At 38.7% G+C, this 22,355-nt stretch overlaps 1 protein-coding gene across 2 annotated transcripts in view; it reads right to left on the bottom strand.

Annotated features, from left to right (window-relative positions):
• LOC127658640 (exportin-4-like) overlaps nucleotides 1-14,446 on the bottom strand; it is a 66,553-nt gene extending 52,107 nt beyond the window's left edge. The window contains exons 1-2 of one of the 2 annotated variants that reach the window (XM_052148021.1): nucleotides 14,363-14,446; nucleotides 3,599-3,704 (exon numbers count right to left, since the gene is read on the bottom strand). In XM_052148021.1, coding sequence (XP_052003981.1) covers nucleotides 3,599-3,704; nucleotides 14,363-14,428 — 172 coding nt within the window. In that variant the 5' untranslated portion in view covers nucleotides 14,429-14,446. Of the gene's footprint in view, nucleotides 1-3,598; nucleotides 3,705-12,699; nucleotides 12,827-14,362 lie in introns of those variants that run through there. The other variant, XM_052148020.1, reaches the window with a different exon arrangement.
• Between the last annotated feature and the right edge of the window lie 7,909 nt (nucleotides 14,447-22,355).

The following is a 22,355-nucleotide window of genomic DNA, read 5'->3' as shown; positions in this document are numbered from 1 at the left end:
ACAATATATGTAGCAAGTATGGTGACCATAGAAGAAACTGACCCCACCACTTTGTCAAAAGGTGGCGATACAGAGCTCCTCAGCCACGCTCATGTGTTAACTTTTCTCAGGCCTAATGGCCGACAACTCCAGTATCGCTGCTCCCTATAAGCAGACTATGCGGTCTGCGTAGGGCACCAACTCCCAAGAGGGGCACCATAAAGTCCACTGGCTGCCCTTACTCGGACGTTATACGTTATTCAAGGACCTGGAAGTAGTTACAGAACACATGATTGCTTCACACTCATATCATGCGAAAGTTGTCCAGCTTGATAAGACCTATATACGTACAAAGTGATGTGCTACAGATGTTGCTATAGATGTTGCATTTCCTCTTATGTTGCATAGTTTTGTTCATGGTTTTCCAGTACAAGGACATGCATCAAGTGACATTATTTTTGTTGATGATGTCAAAATCTACAGGAAGCTGTCTCTCCCCCTTTTAAAAATGTAAGAGCATATATGGGCCCATTATTATCTCGTTTGTTACCTAATATTAAATATTGATACACGTATTACACAGAAGGAAAGGCTCCTCATTATCATGGTTGGGTCAGTGTGCTAGTCTTAAATAATAGTAATAATAATAAATTAATGTATTTATGAAAAATAAATACTAGCTGAAACACATCTTGAAACTTTAACTAAAACTGCCACTGTTGATATAAAATGAGGTCTAATAGATTCTACTTTTAGATTATTTCATATGAAACTGAAACATTTTGTCAAAATATAACAGTTACTTTTACTCATGTAAAATCCTGAAACAAATTTGTAAAGGTGATGGTGTGTAATTTTATTTATTTTTTGGGCGCATAGCACAGTGTTGCTCTTTTCCTCCTTAGTGTTGTTTGGCATGTCAGGGCTGCTACTGTTTGAAAGGTTCGAATTGACAATCTCCATAACACTTAAAACTAGAAAAGTCTCGCTAGAATTGAAATTGGTCACAGTTTTGATGTCTGCGCTACGCAATATCGAGGGAAGCCCAGTTGTTGAACGCTGCCAGAGAGAAGACCAGATCAAGCTCGCGAGCTCGTTACACTTGCGAAAGTGCAGATGAGAAGTCTTTAGCCGTTTGCGAGATTATCATTAAATCTGCCTCGGCAGGTAAATACTTGATCACTTGGGCGGCCGCCGAAATATCTTCATTGGGAGAAGTTACCATGGCATTGTTATTTCCCTGCTGTCCGCGACCCAGTCTGAATAGACCAGTTGAGAAACACTGCTTTAACTCACACACACACACACTCATGTCAGACCCCCTCGCATCTCTCTGACATCTGCTGCATATGTGTGTGTGGTGTAAGTTGACAGAGTCTGACAGACAGTCGAGAAGGAAAGGAGATGCACACGCGCATGTGAGAATATCCGTCCGGTTGCATTTTTTTGGGAGCAACCAAGACTGAGCAGAAGGTTTGATCTTGGAGCAGTTAAGTCAGTAGACACTGTAACAGACAGATCGGACTAGAGGTCGACCGATTTTTTGCATTTTTTAACATAATCGGCATCGGCCAATATCCAAGTATATCAAGCCGATTATTAGGCAGGCGCATCTGTGGGCAGCCTAGTGTTGTTGTGGAACACGTGTTTGACGCACGCTGCTCCTAGAGTCATTTTCCAGCAGAGTGAGCAGACCTCATCCAGTGCCTAAGGAAGGAGCTAAGTTCCTTTGAGAAAACGGTAAAGATTAAATTTGTATAACTTCTTTATATTTAATTAAAAACTTTTGATTTGTTACTGTCAACTTCGAGAAAAAACACGACAAACGCGATAGTTGACATGACGTTCGGCTACTTTGGATATTGATAGCGTAGTTGAAGTTGCATTATCACAGCAGAAGGGTTGCTATCATGTCACAATGACAAGTAAGCAAGAAATTTGCAATTACAGACAGTGAATCTGAGACTTTTATTTGTTCTGTTTGTGTGTCTTATATTTGAGAGGGTTGTCACTCAATGCAGAGAAATAATAATAAAAAATATACCAACGCAGTATAGGCTATTGAAGGACTGGCTTTGGTAAGCTCAGACGTTATCGGTTCTGCTGTCGGTACTAGAGAAATTAAGAAAATACATTTATTATTGCTATAAAGAGAAAGTTATTTTATCTCGCCAGCCATTTCTATGTATAATAATATGAAACCATTTGTCTGTGATGCAATTTAGCTATTCGCAGTCAGAGAGAGAGAGAGAGAGAGAGAGAGATCTCGCTCATGCGGTGCCACAGCGAGCACAACACAGCCCAGCTTAATGAGTGACAGAACTAAACATTCAAACATTGCCTGGTTTAGATCTGTGATATTAGTCTGATTTTATTTTAGATTTTGCCTTCCAAAGATTATAAAAAGAATATTTATACATAAGCCGCATTCTGTCTAGCACAACTTCCTTCCCTTCACAGCGGTGCACTGACATTTCTCCCTAAAACTCAAACTTAACGTCAGAATCAGCACGATCTGTGATTGTTGTAAAATGCTACTGTTGCTAAATTAGCGGACGCGTTTAATAATAAAAAGAGCGCAAGAGATTCCGTTCCCAAAGGCGTAGCGCTCGAAACACACCGCAAAGAGACAAGCAAACGTATAGGCTACTTTGGGTTTCATGTGCGCGTCTAAACGATCAACTATACACAAAAATATGTCAAAACGACCGGCTTGGAGATTCACTTAAACACAGTTTATGTCTTAAATGGACGTAGTTATGGAAATAGTTGGGAGAAAATATGCTGCATCAGGAGCCTATTAGATCTGCACTTGGTCTTAAAGGGGAAGCAGTCTAATAAACATGCTGATGATCGAGCCATTACTGCAAATCAAACGACAAAAGGCAAAGAGAAAATCACTTACAGCTCTTGAATGAATAACTTCTGCATTAATAAGCATTAATCTATCTATGATAAACTATGCAGTGTTATTTTACAATTGATTACTTTATAAGATTTCTTTTTAGAACACACCTGAACAGTAATGTTAGTAGACCTCCCTGAAATTAAATCACTGTGCCTATATAACGTTTATATTTGTGTAATATATATTATATATATGTATATATATAACAAAAAGAACCGTTAAGAATACCGTTAAAGTACCGGATCGATAAGCAGTATCGGTAAGATAGTAATACCATTAAAACTTAACGATACCCATCCCTAGTTATGCCTGTGCTTCTCTTGGATGCTCTGAATTTTGGATTACGTGTCTGGATTGCCCCTTAATTAAAGCTGCATTTGGATCTCAACATTCGTGTCACGGAGCAGTTCGTAACACCTGCTTTGTTTATTTAATATATTTGTTATACATTATTTATACTATGTTTTTACATTATACATTTTTAATTTAAGTGTCAAGTGTTCAATAAATGTATTTGTTGAGAAATTTTGTCTATCTTAAGTAATTATTTGTGTTACATTTTATCTTTCAAATAAAAGGTTCAAATAAGAGGTTAAAAACAAGCACATATTTATCGGGCCGACCCGGATTTCAAAAGATCGGCATCGGCCTGAAAAAAACCAATATCGGTCGACCTCTAGATCGGACCTGTGTCTGAGAGCTGAGACTTACCCAGGATGTGCTTGCAGACAGCAAAGGGGGATTTTGACTTCCTAAAGGAGAGGAATATGTGCTCTGCATGCTGTCTCTGTTCTGTGTTGACCATGGACGGCGGAGCCTGAAAACACATGCATAAGAGAGGTTAAACGTTTGTGTGCTTGAACACTTTATTTTGGTCAATATCAAATGCCACATGTACACAAAGACAAAATAAACAATAAACCAAATAACAGAGAAACATTTTACCATGCAGGCCAGGCGACAAGCCCTCTTCAACAAATTTTTTGTAACATATCCCTGCTAAAACTGAACAATAGCCTCCAGCTAGGCTTGTCGCGAATATTAAATAAACCTTTGATCACGGTTATTTAATAATTAAATTCATGATAAAACAATAACATTTTACTGTCCAAATAAGAGAATTAAGCAAATTCCACAAATGGCACGTTGTGTCTTATTTAATTTAACCATGATGGTCTCGCACCACGGACCACACTCAAGAGCAGCTTTTGAACATTAAACTTTTACCAGCAGTGTCTTATAATTTGTTTGTTGAGGAAAATAAATAAAAGAATGTCACATCCGACTGCAAAAGGGTTCCCCCCTTTTCACACAATATGGAATGCCCAGTTCCCAATGCTTTTTGTTTTTAAGTCCTCATGGTCGTGTAGTGACCAATCCGAATCCCAGTTGCCTCTGTGTTGGAGACCGTCAAACCGCACATCTTATCACGTGGGTTGTTGAGCGCATTGCCACGGAGACATGTGGAGGCTTCACACCATCCTCAGCAATATCCATGCTCAACTCACCACGTGCCACACCAAGAACTAACCACATTATATCAACCACTAGGAGGTTACCCCATGCGACTCTACCCTACCTAGCAACCTGGTCAATTTGGTTGCTTAGGAGACCTGACTGGATTCACTCAGCACGCCCTGGGATTCGAACTAGCAAACTCCAGGGGCGGTAGCCAGCTCCTTTACCACTGAGCTACCCAGGCCCCATAAAAGGCAAAATATTAATAAAAATAAATTTTTGACATCAATGTATTGATTTAATACTGTGAGGAAAGAGAGAGATACTTTAATTATTTGTTCCCTCGCCCCTTCTACACTAACTAGCAACCTTTTTGGAATAGTCTGCCTAAGTATGACTGCAGTGACATCAGTGAGTGTGACTGATGAACACAGCTCCACAACAACAAAACAATATCTGATCTCCACTGTAACAGTCTGACCTTTCAGCTAGCTGGTAAAAAACTGAACAAAACCAACAGCCTTCTGACTTCATAAGCAATCATCTACTCAGTCCAGCTGTGAACTTGTCATGTTTCATGACAAGTAGCTGAATGTAGGGCTGCTTGATTATGGCAAAAAATATAATCACGATTATTTTGGTCAATATTGAGATCACGATTATTTAACACAATTACTCATTGACTTTTGAAACATTATGCATTTATTGAACCACTGAAAAAAAACACTTGTCCCACACTAGCATTAATGTTGAACCCTGATTAAATATTGTATTCAACATTCTCTGATAAAAAGAAATCTTTTGCAGTATAAAAAACAAACTTTCTCTTTTTAATAGAGCTGCGCCTCACTAATTTTCTTTAAAATAAGATACATACATTGAGCGTGACACATATATTATGATTCACTTCATCACAAGCCATCACGTTATAATCTAGCAACAGCAAACGCGTGCGAGTGACAAGTGTTCCCGCACCAGAGTGTGCAACCGGGAGAAGATTAAATCTCTTCCCTGGTCAGTTCACGCAACTCATAGACACTGACCATACAGAGAAAATCCAGATACAGAGTTTATTTTCATAACGCACTTCCTTATTATTTGAACTTTAATAAAGAATGCTTTAAAGATATAATGCCGGGGTGTTTCATTGCGAAACGAAATGCAGCACAATAATCATTTTATCTCAATTTTCTTGTTTTCATAATCGTTGGAAGCCAAAATCATAATTGAAAATAAAATTGTATTAATAGCCCAGCCCTAGCTGAATGTAGAAAAAAAATTACATCAAGAGCTTATAGAAGATTTCAACTATAAATAATTACTTTATATTGGACTACTGATGTACTGACATGTGTAATGTAATACATTAGGCCTATATGGCAATGGCACTTTTTAAGATTGTATCCAATGGTAGAAAAAAAGTGTTTTTAGCAGACTTATGTTGATTGATGTTAGGAAACAAATGAGATTTCTTTAAAAAAAACTCTACTTCCAAAACTCTTCAACAGAATAGGATGAGTTAGAAACTAAGGGTGCTCTGATCGATCAACCGTTATCGGCCGATAATCGTTTTAAATAGTTTGATCGGTGGCCGATCAGAAAAGCTGATCAAATGACGCAAAACACGTGAGACAATTTTTCTACGTGCAGCTAAAGTGGCTTCACTATATTCAGCGGTCTGGCAGTTCTACCAGGTGTCTGAAAAAGACAATAAATTTGCAATTTGCAATGTGTGTGCCAAGGAAATCCCACGAGGTGATAAGCACCAAAAACATTTCAACACCACCAACCTCATTGAACATTTGAAGGTTAGTCACGTAAAGGAATATGAGCAGTTTTCAAAGCTAACTAGCACTAAGGCAGAGAAAGAGCGGGACCACTTAGCAGCTCAGGCGCCACTCACTCAGCTGTCGGTAACAGAGACATTGCAACAACATCAACCCTACAGCAATGACAGCAAGAAACAAAAATAAATATCAACCAAAATAATGGAATTCATATGTCTTGATCACCAGCCGATGTCTATTGTGGAAGACAAAGTTTTCCGGCAACTCATATCGTACTTGGATTCACGCTACACTCTCCCAGGGAGTAAATATTTCACTTATGTAAGCCTGCCGCAGTTATACCAAACAGTGTTTACACATCCACGACACCCTTATGAAGGACAAAAACACATCAATCAGTTTCACAAGTGACATTTGGAGTTCGAGTGTATGTCCCATGTCCATGTTGAGCCTAACTGCGCAGTTTATTAATCAAAACTTCAAACTACAAAAAGTTGGCCAGCCTATCAAGAGGCTACAGCAAGATGTACCTACCAGGTGGAACAGTACTACATATATGCTACAGAGTCTGCTAACAGAAATGTGCCCTGTGTGCTTATGGAGCTGACTATGACTTGCCTTCGGGCAGCCAGTGGAAATCGGTGGAAAATATGATTCTCTACTCACCCCATTTGAAGAGCTCACGCAACAGATCAACTCATCATCCGCATCGGCTGCAGATGTTATACCATCCATAGTGAGCAAATTTTTAGCACAGCAGGGAATATTGTAGATGAGAAGAGGAACAAGCTGTCTGCCAAAAATGTGGAGATGCTTATATTTATAAAGAAAAACCTGCCATTGATGCTTAAGTAACCTTTGGGAGATCTGAATCTACTAATCTATAACCCCCTCTCTCTTTCTCTACCCCACTAACCCTCTCTCTACTTCTCTCTAAAAGCCCACAAAAACTGGCTGAGCTTTCCAGAACAAAAAGTGGCTACTCCAGAGTTTATCATTGACTCATGATGAAAAAGCAGTCATGACAGTGCAGCTGTGGTTCTGTTATTGTAAGCTGCGTTTCTTTGCATCCCAAGAGATGTGAACTTACAATGGGTCTGGCTTGTTAGGCCTGCCCTAGGAAGTGAGAAAAAGTGACATAGATTTTTTTTCTTGCTGTGCACTTTATTGCCCGTGATCCTTTATCTTCTAAATGCAGAGATAAATTGAGGGCTGACTGACTTGAAACAATATTTTGGCTATAGCCTTTGTTGAAGTAAATTTATAAAGATATTCTGTTTTTGTAATTTATTCCACAGGAAAGCTATATTTGTTAAGCTCTAAGCTGTTCTCAATAACCAAGCATAGGCAGCTATGCTTAAGTTGTGTCTCTAAGAGAGGGAGTGGAATATGTTGCGCATAAACAGTTGTCAGTTCATGATACTTTATTATCTCTTAATTGTAATAATTAATATACATTGTTGTTAAGAATAGTTCAATAAATAAATAATGCTACATGATAAATAGAAGGCTTCAAATTAGACCCTGTGATCGGTGATCGACCGATACTTCTTCCAGCGATCGCTCCCAAAAATCCTGATCGGAGCACCCTTATTAGAAACAGACCCTGCAGGCTAAAAGACTATATTAACTGCGTTTACATTAGGGCTGCACAATTAATCGAAAAAAATTATCGTGATTACGATTATGGCTGCCACGATTATGAAATCGTGAAAATGGATGTTTACAGCTTTCAATTCAAGTCTGCTCCTGTTGCATCGTGTTTTTGCAGCAGTTGAGTATTCTAACCAAATCACTAACATGTCTGTTGAGCAATGAAATGGCAATGGCCAATCAGAGCCGCTTAGATTAGTCCTCCGTCCTATCTGTAATGACAACTGCTGCACAAGTCTGAGTGGCCAGATGCTTGCTTGATGTTCTAGCTCTCACGAAAATTAAAACTGAAGCAACATCACCTGACACTTGAAAAGAAGCTGTAGAACAAGAGCAAAAAACACTTTGTAATTATTTTGAATTCTTTCATTGCATATTGCCCCGCTTGAACATAGATGTTAAATTCACTGCAAATGAGCAACACAACAAAACTAAAATGATCCCGTTCTTATCACGGCACAGATGCTGTGCAAATAATTGATTTATTATGCTGATTAGACAACTTTGTTTTTAATGAGAGCATTCGTGGGAATGCAGAACTTTGTGTGGAGCATCATTAAGCTTGCGTCGAAATGAAGGTCTCAAACAGTGTAAACCTGCAGTGAGTGACAGGGGTAGTTTGGGGGAGTTTGTCACCTTGCTCGATTTCAGTGTACAATTTATTAACTGTAATAACGGTTTTGTTTTGTCATGTTAATAAGTAGGCCAATGTGAATTTGATTTGTACAAAATAGCATTAAAATAATTCAGCTTAACTGTTCTAAATGTACATGAATAGCATTGCAAAATCAACATGATGCCGCAGATGGCCGCCCCGGTGTGGAGCTCTCCAATTCTTTTGTTGTTTTTGTTTGTCCTGTGTTTAGTATGTATAATTATTTTTTTATTATTATCTATGTCTTGCTGCTGTTTTTGTATTATGTTATGTTATGTTGCTGTATTGTTTGTGCACTGGAAGCTCCTATCACCAAGAGAATCAGCTTTATTGCCATGTATGCTTACACATACAAGAAATTTGTCTAGTGCAATGTATGTAATGGCAGAAGTGGATGTGTGTTGGATAAATATAAAAAAGACTAAACTGTGTATTGCACATAATTATTGCTCAATGGGGCAATTTAACGGTTCATGAGATGGATAGCCTGAGGGAAAAAAACTGTTCCTGTGCCTGACAGTTCTGGTGCTCAGAGCTCTGAAGCGCCGGCCAGAAGGTAACAGTTCAGAAAGGTAGTGGGCAGGGTGAGTGGGGTCCAGAGTGATTTTACCAGCCTTTTTCCTCATTCTGGAATTGTATAGTTCTTGAAGGGGGGGCAGGGGGCAACCAATAATTCTCTCAGCAGTCCAAACTGTCTTCTGTAGTCTTCTGATGTCTGATTTCGTAGCTGCACCAAACCAGACAGTTATTGAAGTGCTGAGGACAGACTCAATCACTGCTGTGTAGAACTGTTTCAGCAGCACCAGTGGCAGGTTGAACTTCATCAGCTGGCGAAGGAAGTACGACCTCTGCTGGGCCTTTTTCACAATGGAGTCAATGTGTGACTCCCACTTCAGGTCCTGTGAGATGGTAGTGCACAGGAACCTGAATGACTCCACTGCTGCCACAGTGCTGTTTAGAATGGTGAGGGGACAATGTTGGGGTGTTCCTCCTTACGTCCACAATCATCTCCACCGTTTGGAGCGTGTTCAGCTCCAGGTTGTTTTGACTGCACCAGACAGCCAGCCGTTCAACCTCCTTTCTATAGGCAGACTCATCATCATCTCGGATGAGGCCGATGACAGTGGTGTCGTCTGCAAACTTCAGGAGCTTGACAGAGGCATCCTTGGTGGTGCAGTCACTGGTGTAGAGGGAGAAGAGTAGTGGGGAGAGCACACATACCTGGGGGGCAACAGTGCTGATGGTACAGGTGGTGGTAGTGAATTTTGTTTGTGAAATTCCTTGTACGTGTAAGCATACTTGGCAATGAAGCTGATTCCGATATGTCAGGAATCACCATCATTGTTATCACGCCTGCTCTAATAAGACCCATTTGCCACGCAGCTGGTATTGGTAGATTTAACATTTTCAAGAATCGCTCAAACTCTGAAAGCAATGACTGTTTAATTTCCAAAGTGCAGCCACTGAGGCTGAAAATTATCTAACGATGATCTTGCATGAACAAGATCACCATTGAAGATCTAACGGGATGAATGGTCCCCTGTCTAGCCACCAAAGGGCTTACTGAACGCAGTAAATTGGTCGGTTAATAGGTTTGATTATTGAATATGCCATATTATTTACAGTACGTGAACTAATAATGTAAGCAGTAATTTAGCAATAATTTAATTTATTCCATACCATAGATATCCATTTAAAATATTTTTTTATTTGCCTTACTTTAACAAACATTATTACAATATAAAATACAATACAATATACTATTTTGTAGTATATACTTTGTGTCTACTATTAAAGTTTATGTTTGATAAATTTATACCTCAATTATATTTTCGCGGGAGTTTGGAGCAAGCCTCTGTAGACGGCGAACACAGAGTGCTTGAGACGCGGTTCATCTTCACGCGCTCTCAAGAGAGCTGAAAGGGCGGTCACGCTAGACTTTGAGAATGTGAGATTATTTCGGACAACAAAAAGAATGAGGATACAATAACGAGGTCTTCTGGTTTTGATAAACAATACATTACAAATAAATGTAAAACAAATTATTCAAAATGTTTAAATATACAGTCTACTCATCAACCAGCAACAATAAAAAAACATCTAGCTTTAAAATATAATAGGTCAGTAGTGTGTAAATTTTCAACCTTGTATTGGTCACACAACTTCAGCATTACCTCATCATCATGACACCATTAATGCGTCAGTTATGGACATGCGCACAAATTCCCAGTTTCAGAAAGCAATCTGATCAAGCGTTTACATGAAAAATATTTTCTTCTCAAAGGGATTATAAAAGGTTAACCACCCCTTACAATATGAATGAAGTTTATATTGGATTTGGCAAATTCATTCCGATTGATGAGGTTACATTTTATTCGGACTGTTCTACCAGTCTGGTCACAAACTGTTTACTAGGGTCCATGTAAACGCAGCTCTAGTGTTTCAAAACAGCCAACAACCTATAGCAACTCGGCCTGTAAAAATCATGGAATATAGTAGACATTGATCCAAACAAAATGCCTTAACATTAGAGCACTCAATTATTTTTCTTTAAATGAATAGGTAACTAACAAACTGAATAAGGCATAACATTATTTTCAGAGAACTCCATTACTTAAATGGTTAAACTTTATAATAAGGTTCCATTTGTTAACATTAGTTCACAACATTGGTTAAAAATATATATATATATGCCATTATTGATTGAGTGCAAAAAAATGTCCTTACCTCATTTCCCTAAAGTAAGCCTACAAAAATTATTTGTATTTTGAGCTGTCAAGTTGGATTTGGCATGAAATTGCATGCTTATTTCATTCATCCTTACATCATGTCCATAAAAACAGAAAAGAAGTTCCGGCTGTCACGTTCCGGCTGGAAAGACTACGCTGTTCAGTTCAGTCAGTCACTGTCACAGTTCAGGACAGCATCTTTGCAGTCTGGATGGATGTTTATCTGTTAGGCAAGTTCTTTACTTGCTATAATGTTTGTATATTTTGTCTGGTAGGGTTGTTGAAGCTTATATTGCTTGTCAAGCTCGTATGATTTGAACAATACTCGTGTGTTAACCGATCGCGATGCATCACATTGTCTGGTGAGGATACTGTAACATGTACTAATATTCATGACTTCTGAGTATTTTATAACAATGCTGTAGTTTCCATGTTCCCTAAGAGTGTGTGCCGCTGTTTTCTCATTTCTTTGCCCCAGTCGCAGAAATGCACAAGCTATCACTTGTCTTTTTTAGATTGTACATTGTAAACAGACAGACTGTCATCTCAAGTTGTTTAAAATGAGTTCATAGCACAGTAATATACATTTTAATTTGTTTAGTTTGTAACCATGTGTCTATTATAACTTTACAGCTAAAAAAAAATATGAATTAAACATATTATAGTAATTTTTATATTGCATATTATTTTCCTGTTTAATATAGTAGTCTATATTTCATTTTCATCATCGACTACTTTTTTGTTTTTAGTTTACCGTGTTATTGTGTGAAATTAGCACAAATTTCCGTAGTGTAGCTTTAACGAAGATTAATAAAGGCTTTAAAAAAATATTGTTCATTGCTTGTTTATAATGCATGAACTACTGTTAAAGCTACACTATGTAACTTTTGGACCTCTAGCAGTTCAAAAATAAAACTGCACGTGTCTTGCGGAAGGATATAATTTTGGTTGTGGTTCGGCTCTGCTCCTCTGCACAAATTAATGTGGTTCGAGGCACCAGTGTACACATGGATACAGGATATCTTATCAGAGCAAATGGACAAATAAATAATGAAAGTAAGGAAAAGACGGATATCCTAAAACATGTCATCTGAGCAGGTAAGTGCCATATCTTATGCTGTTGTTTTGACTTATTGGAAACATTGATGTTTTGAAATAAATGAGGTTACAAAGGTTAGGCAATGTTCATTAACATTAAACATAACAATTAATAGTCTGATAAGGTCAAACGTTGTTAACGTTTTTATAACTGCAGGATATTCTGGCCAAATAGACCACAGTAGTAACTAATTTATAGATTTTCATTGTTGTGGTCAACAGTGGTCAACATCATTTCAAGACTCACATGTCCTTGGCAAGCCTAGAACTAAAGGATTTAGTCATATAAATGATTGCCGTTATGAAGACAAATACACACATGTGCTAGCAAGTGAAAGGTTCTGCACCAATAACAGTATAATTACTACATTTCAAACGTGAGTGTGTGTGATTACACAACTATACATAAACCATATCAATAAAATATCTTACCTGTTGAGTAAGAAAATAGACATCTCTGGGTCGCTTTTAAATCCTTTCAGTTGTCGCCACCTCTGAAAAGCCAAACCGATGTTGATTTGGGTTTTGTTACAGACTCTGTCGCTTTCCCTTTTTGCTTGTAGACTCTGCTCTGTTCGAGGTTTCTTTGTTTTTACAACCGGTGATTCCCCGGAGGTTTTTTGAATGATCCATAGTCAATTTTTCTCATTTGTTGTGACAACAACCTTTCAGCTTCATCTATTCCCACACACTTGCTACAGTAGCCGGATCTTATTTTCTCTGTGTACAGATATGATGTAAACACACACGGGCGAATGATGTATGCAAAGTCCTGACAGCTCTAAAATATAAATCATTATTAGAGGTTTATCAAAGTGTATTTGGGTAAATACATGGTTTGGAAGATTTTTGTTGCACTCTCTCATTAATAATATTTAGTTATTTTAAAAAAAGTGTGCATAGTGTAGCTTTAACAAATGGAACCTTACTGTAACCATGTTAGTAAACAGTGTTAAACTATTTTTCATAAGTGATCAACACAAGAAATAAATGTCGAAGACTTCATATTTGTAGTAAAATAATAACAGCCAGGATTTGACCTCAGCAGTTGTGTACATCTCATTTGCTCAAATTAAACTGTACTGTGTGGGCTATATAACAGTATAGGGAACAGCATAATGTCGTATATCAGCATTTTATCAGGCATCAGAAATTCTACTCTTCAAATATCAGTATTGCTCTTGTCAAACTTATATTGGTTGACCAATAGTCTTCAATACCACTAAATGTTTTCAAATGAGAAATTAAGATCATAACACTGGAGATGGACTTAAAGATTCACAGACTACCACAGCTAATCTGATTAAAAACCTGGGTTAAAGATCAAGAAGCAAATAATAACAAGGTCAATAATTAGTTTTTAGTCTTAAAGCTTTGTATTAAGCAATTCTGAAAAGTGACTTAACATGTCCATGCAACAACTTTACAAGCACACACAGTGGCTAAATTCAGCACCAAGTTCATGTTATTCTGTCTTCAAGCAGTTAAAATGCTGTCTAGGCCAGTAAACTGGTTGAGACAGAGCCAATATGTTTATAACTTCAGTGAATTACACAGGCCATCATAACCATCATCACACTACTGCTCTCAACTTTCAGCTAGCTCGCCATTCAACCAGTAGCCAGTCAACACTTATAACGTAAAAATAGAAGTATAAGGTCTTAGATGTAAACCAACCTAAAAGTTTCTCGCCTGTTTTTGGTTCCCTGAAATCTTACAAAAACATGTGCTTGAGCAAACGCCCGCGAACACGGTTGACTCAACAGCGTGTTACTACACCAGCTGATGGGAGAAACTTCAACTCATCCAGTGTGCTTTCACGAGGCTGTATGCTCAAACTAAGCCTCTGAGAAACATAACCTTATCTACCAGTGATCATTATAACCACAGACAGTGTCACATGTGTAGTGATTTAAGGGAAGGTGATGGTGGCTGTTAGGGATGGAGAGAGGCGAGCACTGCGCCACGCACCGCTCCGCGCTTATCAACACTTTCCCCGTTAAAGGATGAAGAGCGAGACACCCTCAGAGCGAATCCCCACAACTGACTGAATAGCAGACAATCAGACACGTGAAAACAGCGGCGAATTGCTCACCATTAAAACTTTGGCAGCGCTTTCCAGCTGTGAAATCACTTCTGGTGCACCGACCGCCGCCATCATGGTCGTTCTTCAGTGACGTGCGAGGCACTGCATTCTGGGATTGAGCAGCACTTCAGGCCAATGAGTTAATGGGCACTTTTGGATCTGATGCCCCCTTATAAATTATGTAATAATACCACTATATGGTATTGAATATTGTATCTTTTTTGCCCCGTTTTTTCCTTAACATTTTCATAAACTCTTTATTATATAATTTGATTAAGCCTTAAAGGTGCGCTCAATATTTTTTCCTCATTAAAAAAGTTTAACTCCTAAATAAATGAATAGCAATTCTAAAACATATGTATAAAATCATAACCAATCACATTAGATGAAGTCACACTAATAACCTTGGCTGGACTGGTAATCTGGCATACCGGGCCGACGCACTTTTGGGCCGATCAGGGGTGGAATGGCCATCGGGAGACATCAACTGTACATTGATCCGAGGACAGCAGCTCTCACATCAACAGTACAGTGAGTCACTCACAGCAGTTCTCAAGTCAACAATACACTGATCCAAGGACAGCAGCACTCACGTCAACAGTACATACAGGTGAAACTCGAAAAATTAGAATATCGTGCAAAAGTTCATTAATTTGAGTAATTCAACTTAAAAGGTGAAACTAATATATTATATAGACTCATTACAAGCAAAGTAAGCTATTTCAAGCCTTTATTTGATATAATTTTGATGATTATGGCTTACAGTTTATGAAAACCCCAAATTCAGAATCTCAGAAAATTAGAATATTACATGAAATCAATAAAAAAAGGATTTTAAATACAGAAATGTCGGCCCTCTGAAAAGTATAATCATGCATATGTACTCAGTACTTGGTTTGGGCCCCTTTTGCATTAATTACTGCCTCAATGCGGTGTGGCATGGATGCTTTCAGCCTGTGGCACTGCTGAGGTGTTATGGAAGACCAAGATGCTTCAATAGCGGCCTTCAGCTCTTCTGCATTGTTTGGTCTCATGTCTCTCATCTTTCTCTTAGCAATGCCCCATAGATTCTCTATGGGGTTCAGGTCAGGCGAGTTTGCTGGCCAATCAAGCACAGTAATACCATGGTCATTGAACCAGGTTTTGGTACTTTTGGCAGTGTGGGCAGGTGCCAAGTCCTGCTGGAAAATGAAGTCAGCAGCTCCATAAAGCTTGTCTGCTGAAGGAAGCATGAAGTGCTCTAAAATGTCCCGGTAGATGGCTGCGTTGACTCTGGACTTAATAAAGCACAGTGGACCAACACCAGCCGATGACATGGCTCCCCAAACCAACACAGACTGTGGAAACTTCACACTGGACTTCAAGCATCTTGGATTGTGTGCCTCTCCATTCTTCCTCCAGACTCTGGGACCTTGGTTTCCAAATAAGATGCAAAATTTGCTCTCATCAGAAAAGAGGACTTTGGACCACTGAGCAACAGACCAGTTCTTTTTTTCTTTAGCCCAGGTAAGACGTTTGACATTTGAAGCCCATGTCCAGGACCCGTCTGTGTGTGGTGGCTCTTGATGCAGTAACTCCAGCCTCAGTCCACTCCTTGTGAAGCTCCCCACACATTTGAATGGCCTTTTCCTGACAATCCTCTCCAGGCTACGGTCATCCCTGCTGCTTGTGCACCTTTTTCTTCCACACTTTTCCCTTCCACTTAACTTTCTATTAATGTGCTTTGATACAGCACTTTGAGAACATCCAACTTCTTTTGCAATTACCTTTTGAGGCTTTCCCTCCTTGTGGAGGGTGTCAATGATGGTTTTCTGCAAACTGTCAGGTCAGCAGTCTTCCCCATGATTGTGAATTCAACTGAACCAGACTGAGAGACCATTTAAAGGCTCAGGAACCCTTTGCAGGTGTTTAGCTGATTAGATTGTGACACTTTGTGCCTACAATACTGAACCTTTTCACAATATTCTAATTTTCTGAGATTCTGAATTTGGGGTTTTCATTAGCTGTAAGCCATAATCATCAAAATTATATCAAATAAAGGCTTGAAATATCTTACTTTGCTTGTAATGAGTCTATATAATATATTAGTTTCACCTTTTAAGTTGAATTACTGAAATTAATGAACTTTTGCACGATATTCTAATTTTTCGAGTTTCACCTGTAGAGTCACTCAAAGCAGTTTGCGAATCAACAGTACACTGATCCGAGGACAGCAGCTCTCGAGTCAAAACTGTACATTGAGTAGCTCACAGCAGTTCACGAGTCAACATCACACTGATCCGAGGACTCGCGTCAACAGTACATTGTGTCGATCACAGCAGTTCGTGAGTCAACACTGATCTGAGGACAGCAGCTCTCGAGCCAAAACTGTACATTGTGTAGCTCACAGCAGTTTGCGAGTCAACCGCACACTGATCCGAGGACAGCAGCTCTCATGTCAACAGTACATTGTGTCGATCACATCAGTTATCGGGTCAACACTACACTGATCCGAGGACAGCAGCTCTCATGTCAACAGTACATTGTGTCGATCACATCAGTTCTCGGGTCAACACTACACTGATCCGAGGGCAGCAACTCTCACGTCAACAGTACATTGAGTCATTCACAGCAGTTCGCGATTCAACAGCACACTGATCCGAGGACAGCAGCTCTCGTGTCAACAGTGCATTGTGTCGATCACAGCAGTTCGCAGTTCACCAGTACACTGATCTTAGAATCGCCTCTTTCGGCGACATAATACTGAGAATTGCTGATCAGCCGATGAGCATGCGTGAAAGGACTTCAATGAGGGGGTGAAACGTTTCAATCGAGAGATGTAAACAAATTTTACTATTGAGTATTTTGAATGCAGATTTTATCTGAAGTTGTGATGACCTGGATGGTTTCATCATCAATCACTTTATATGCTTTAGAACATCCACGTTTGTATATCATTGTCAGTATTAGCTGCTTTAGGTGCAAAATAATGAAGGTTGTGTTGTAAGATCACTTAATGAAACACTGATTACAATAAACACCTTTATTATTATAAATTAATTAAATAAAATGTAATAGTCACAAATGGCTGTATTGAATGTGTTTGAGCATAGATTCTACGATGCCAGCGTATTAGCATTATGTACAGTGAGGTAATTAGGCAATGACGTAAATTAACTGGTGAATCGTTTTTTTTTAACCGGTTCATTAAAATGAACCCTCCTAAAGAACCGATTCGCGGAAAAGTATCTGACTTCCCCTCACTAATACTGAGTCAACAAAATAAATAAATAAATAAATAAATAAATACATACATTTACTAATTTATTTGCCCAGCCCTAGTGTGCTCTTGCTCTGGTGACTAAGCTTGGACCCTGCCTGCAGCTGAGTCATGTTCATCCATCTTCTTCTACCAGTGATTGTTATAATTTATCTCAGGCACAGGTCAAGGTGCTGTGAGCTGTAGTGAGATGTGATGTTGCTTCTCAATGACCACTGACCATGTTGTGGTCAATTACATTTTATGATAAAAAAAGGATCTGATTGGCAGACTAAATAACATTTAACTTAAACTGGGCAGCAGTGGAATTCGATCAGTTTGTTTGTATTAAAGAGGCCCTAGTGTGCTTTTGGGGATTTACCTTTCCTGTAGTGTATCATAGATCTTTGTACATGTAAAAGGTCTGCAAAGTTACAAAGCACAAAGTCCATGCAAAAGGGAGTTATTCTCTCCCACAGACAACACTGCTCAAGAACTACAAGAAACGGGCTGTTTGTAGTCCAGCCATTTCTTTCGTAAAGTAACTACGTCACTATGTAACACATTTGCATAATGCCCGTCTAATGGCTACTTTGTCCCACCCTCAAACAAACATATTTTTAGCCGAGTTCAGGATGAGTTGGGTTAGTGTTGTCTCCATGTCAAGAAGAAGCTGTTTTCTATATTCTATTTCTCAACATCAAAACCACAAACAATGCCGAATTTTCAAGTTGTTTACCCCTGAAAGGCACAGTTCCCAGTTTGTTGGCACAATCTGGCAATTCAGGATCACAGCCTGTAAATATGCTTGATTATTTGTGGATTTATCTGCTACCGAGAGTTCAAAAGCAGAGTTTTGTGTTGTAGCTATGGTGTACACCCAGTGCACAGTTGTAGGCCTCTGCTAACATTATAGCTAATCTTATTGTGTTAAAATAGTTTTGCTAATCATTTGCGGGTCCACTTTTACCCACAATTGTGTAGAATTATGCAGATTGTTTGTTGTTCTTACTATCATGATTAGTGATCAAGTGTGGAAATTGATTTATTTTTACAAACAGTCATTTTATTTCTGCAATACATAGTAGTGCTTGGCTAAGTTGCTATGTAATGTTATTGTTTTGGTAAAGGTTTACTATTCAGCAGTGGGCCACTTTTACCTAAAACTGTGTGACAAAATGGTCGATCTCAAGAGTTGTATATAGCCTAATAATTACAAGATCTATCAGTAGTTCATGGCTAACTTGCTCACTAACCAGGAGCCTCTGTTCTCCATTCATGGTGAAAAAGGTTTGGCTACACCCATTCCAGCAAAAGATGATTAACTGCACTATGTCTTTTACTTGAAGCTTTGTTAGGTTCACAATAATCAACAGTGTACTTGTAAGAAAGCTACTAAATTAAAACCATGGTCATAACCAGATATGAAATCACTGAGGTCCGGACCTCAGTGATTTCATATTCAAATGTACAAAATGTATTCAAAAATACATTTTGATACTATGTACAACTGAATAAAAATATAAGCGGTTGAAAACTCCTTTGAGTGTCTGCATGCATGTATAATTTAGTTCAGACAGTTGGCTGGATTCTTTAGTGTGCGAAAATACTTCAAGAGTGTGATGAAATGGCGCAGCGCATTTGCCGGGGAGAGCAGAGTAAAAGCGGGACCGCTTGCGGCATGCTGTTCCGAGGTTAGCACCGTGTGAGTTGAGTCGCGAGCAGGCCCATTTGAATTTGACACAGAATTCTCTGTCATAAACCCGTCTGATATGAGATACTTAAAGGCTCTGTGCTAAAGCTAGTTGAAACAAGATTAAACAGCCAGTCATATTAAACTACAGTGACAGGTAAACAGGAAAACATTGTTCCGTTCACAACAGTAATTACAGGCTTTTCATTCCACAAATCAGCACCCTTATAGAAATATACCTGACAGCTACTGTAGTAACATTATCTGTAGTACCTATTGGTGTGGATGCAGCATCATTCAAAATCAATAGTTTTCAGTTACAGATGCCATTGTAGAAATTCACTATTCACATTCAACCATGATTCATTTAATCCAAGTGTGTAAGTGGCCAAAAACAAGATATTACTGAGTTTAAATGAGTAGTATTCAGCTGTTACTGTTACCATGGTTACAATAGTGTTTACACTGCTCAGGAAGACTCGGGAGCTGAAACTCAGTTATGGCAAGGGGCGCTACCACTGGGCGCTATATTTCCGACATGCTCTACGCTTTAGACCAATCAAAACAGACTAGGCCAGCTGACCAATCAGAGCAGACTTGGATTTTCAGAAACGGGGGCTTTAAAAGACAGGAGGTAAATAAGACCGTTTCAGCCAGAGTATGAAGAGCAGGGAAAAGAAAGGTTCAGTATGAGAAAAATTAGTTTTTTGAACATTAAAGCATGTAAACATATTCTAGTAGACCCCCAAAGTAAAATTATGAACCTGTAAATTTGCATAATATGGGATCTTTAAGATAAGATGGAAGAAAATTATCTGCAAAAATGTTCTTTTCAAGTGTAAATAATTGTAAGCAGTAAAAATAAAAAATGTATCTTTGAAAATGCAATTAATTTAAAGTACAAGTATTCAGTTTAAATTGCATTCGAGTGAAGTTCAAATCTCCAAAAAGAATACTTAATTATAGTAATAAAGTATAATTACTCAAGTACTTTACAACCCTGGATCTAGCAGCTTTATACAGCTTTAAACTGTTCGTGCCATTGAAGTCTATCCCTCATTGCCTTGTTTCCATTAAAGATGCCACTAGCGTGAATAATGCTGCCTTCATGTGCTTTAGGAATTATCGTAAATATTAGTTTCCCACTCAGAAGTTGCACATGAATGACTCCTCAAGTTGTAATTATGACTGGAAAACTCTGAGATAATTTTGATACCAGAGTTTCCGAGATGAGAGGAATCCTACACTTTTAACATGGCAGAGGAGAGCTGGGGGCCTGGGTAGCTTGTGGATTGACGCTGACTACCACACCTGGAGTCACGAGTTCGAATCCAGGGTGGGCTGAGTGACTCCAGCCAGGTCTCCTAAGCAACCAAATTGGCCTGGTTGCTAGGGAGGTTTGAGCCACATGGGGTAACCACCTTATAGTTGTGATTAGGGTTTCTTGCTCTCAATGGGGCGTGTGGTCATTTGTGCGTGGATCACGGAGAGTAGCATGAGCCTCCACATGGTGTGAGTTCTCCACGGTGTCATGCACAGCGAGCCGAGTGATAAAATGCGTGGATTGACAGACTCAGAAGTGGAGGCAACTGAGACTTGTCCTCCACAACCTGGATTGAGGTGAGTAATTGTGCCTTTATCAAGGAAAATGCACAAATAGATTACTGATAATGCTGAAATGTGTATTTCTCAACTCAAACATACAAACTAGCAACAACAACAACTATAAATGCAGTGTTTTCAAATTAAAATAATATTTTTACAAAATGTAATAATAACATCTTTGCATTACTGCAAACTTGTTATTTTCTCAATATTACACCTAAATAAAATGGAACAATAACATACAAATTTTCATGAAAATAAGATTGTCCAAACAAACAGGGACATTTAATCAGGATGTAACATGTACTTTCTATAAACTCTTTTGAAAAGGAAACTGGATATAAAAGTGTGGTTCACTCAAACCACTAAAACTGTTGTGTGTGTGTTTTTTTTTTTAAATGACCAACTGGTATTTCCAAATCTAGTACCTCTGGTACCTCAGTGTGTGGATCATTTTCTGAAATCCCACTTTGCTAACGTTGCATCATGTCTCTTTATATCTCTGTGAAGACTTGTCATATGACATTGCAAACACATCTGTAATTGTGCTTTGTTTTGTTTGGCTTACTGGCATTTTTAATGTAGTTTTAGACAATGAGAACTGTTGACATTTTAGTCATATTTTAGTGACATTTAGTCATATTGATATTTTAGCCACTGAACACTGTAAACATTTTAGCCATAAGAGTATTATTGATAAGCATTTGTCAATCTTGTCTATCCAAAACATATGTATATATATATATATATATATATATATATATATATATATATATATATATATATATATATATATATATATACACATACATACATGTATACACACACACACATTTTATTGTTGTTGTCATTTTAGTGTTATTTTTCACATAAGATTGATCTTATCATGATGATCTCATCAATGATGCTACACGTTGCAAGCTGCAGACAGCGGGCGTCTCCGTGTTAGAGTGCGCATCACCCGGCAGAACTTTATATCTCTCCCGGTCTCGACTCCCGCTCAGATTGTGTCTGTTCCGCGACTGGTTGACCATAACGAGAATGAGTTTTGGAGTTTGTGTTTATTTACCTGGCACGCTCCCGCATAATATGAACTTAAATTAAAGATGAAATAAAGATATATCGCCAAGCTATGATTTGTGTTATTTTTTTCTGGCCACCAGCTCTGTGTCGGTCTGCTCGGCATCTATCTTCACGCTGAACACCGGAAACAATAGGTTTCTCACGTAACCCCAGGTTCTCTGAAACATGGAGTGGAGATATCCACCTATGGGAAGGGCATCCATACCTGACCTCGGCAGAAGCATCCAATTGCACCAAGTCTGGCTATACAGACAGAAGTGCGTGACCTATGCTCTGTAAGGACCCACCCCCTTACCTAAGAGCATATAACAACCTGCACGCGCTGCTGCTCCTCAATATTATTCGCTTCTCGTGCAGCAAGCGGGGCAAGCTTGGTGGATTTC

This window comes from Xyrauchen texanus, chromosome 18 (genome assembly GCF_025860055.1).
Source record: "Xyrauchen texanus isolate HMW12.3.18 chromosome 18, RBS_HiC_50CHRs, whole genome shotgun sequence".
Taxonomy (NCBI): Eukaryota; Metazoa; Chordata; class Actinopteri; order Cypriniformes; family Catostomidae; genus Xyrauchen; species Xyrauchen texanus.
This window is presented reverse-complemented; position numbering and strand designations above follow the sequence as displayed.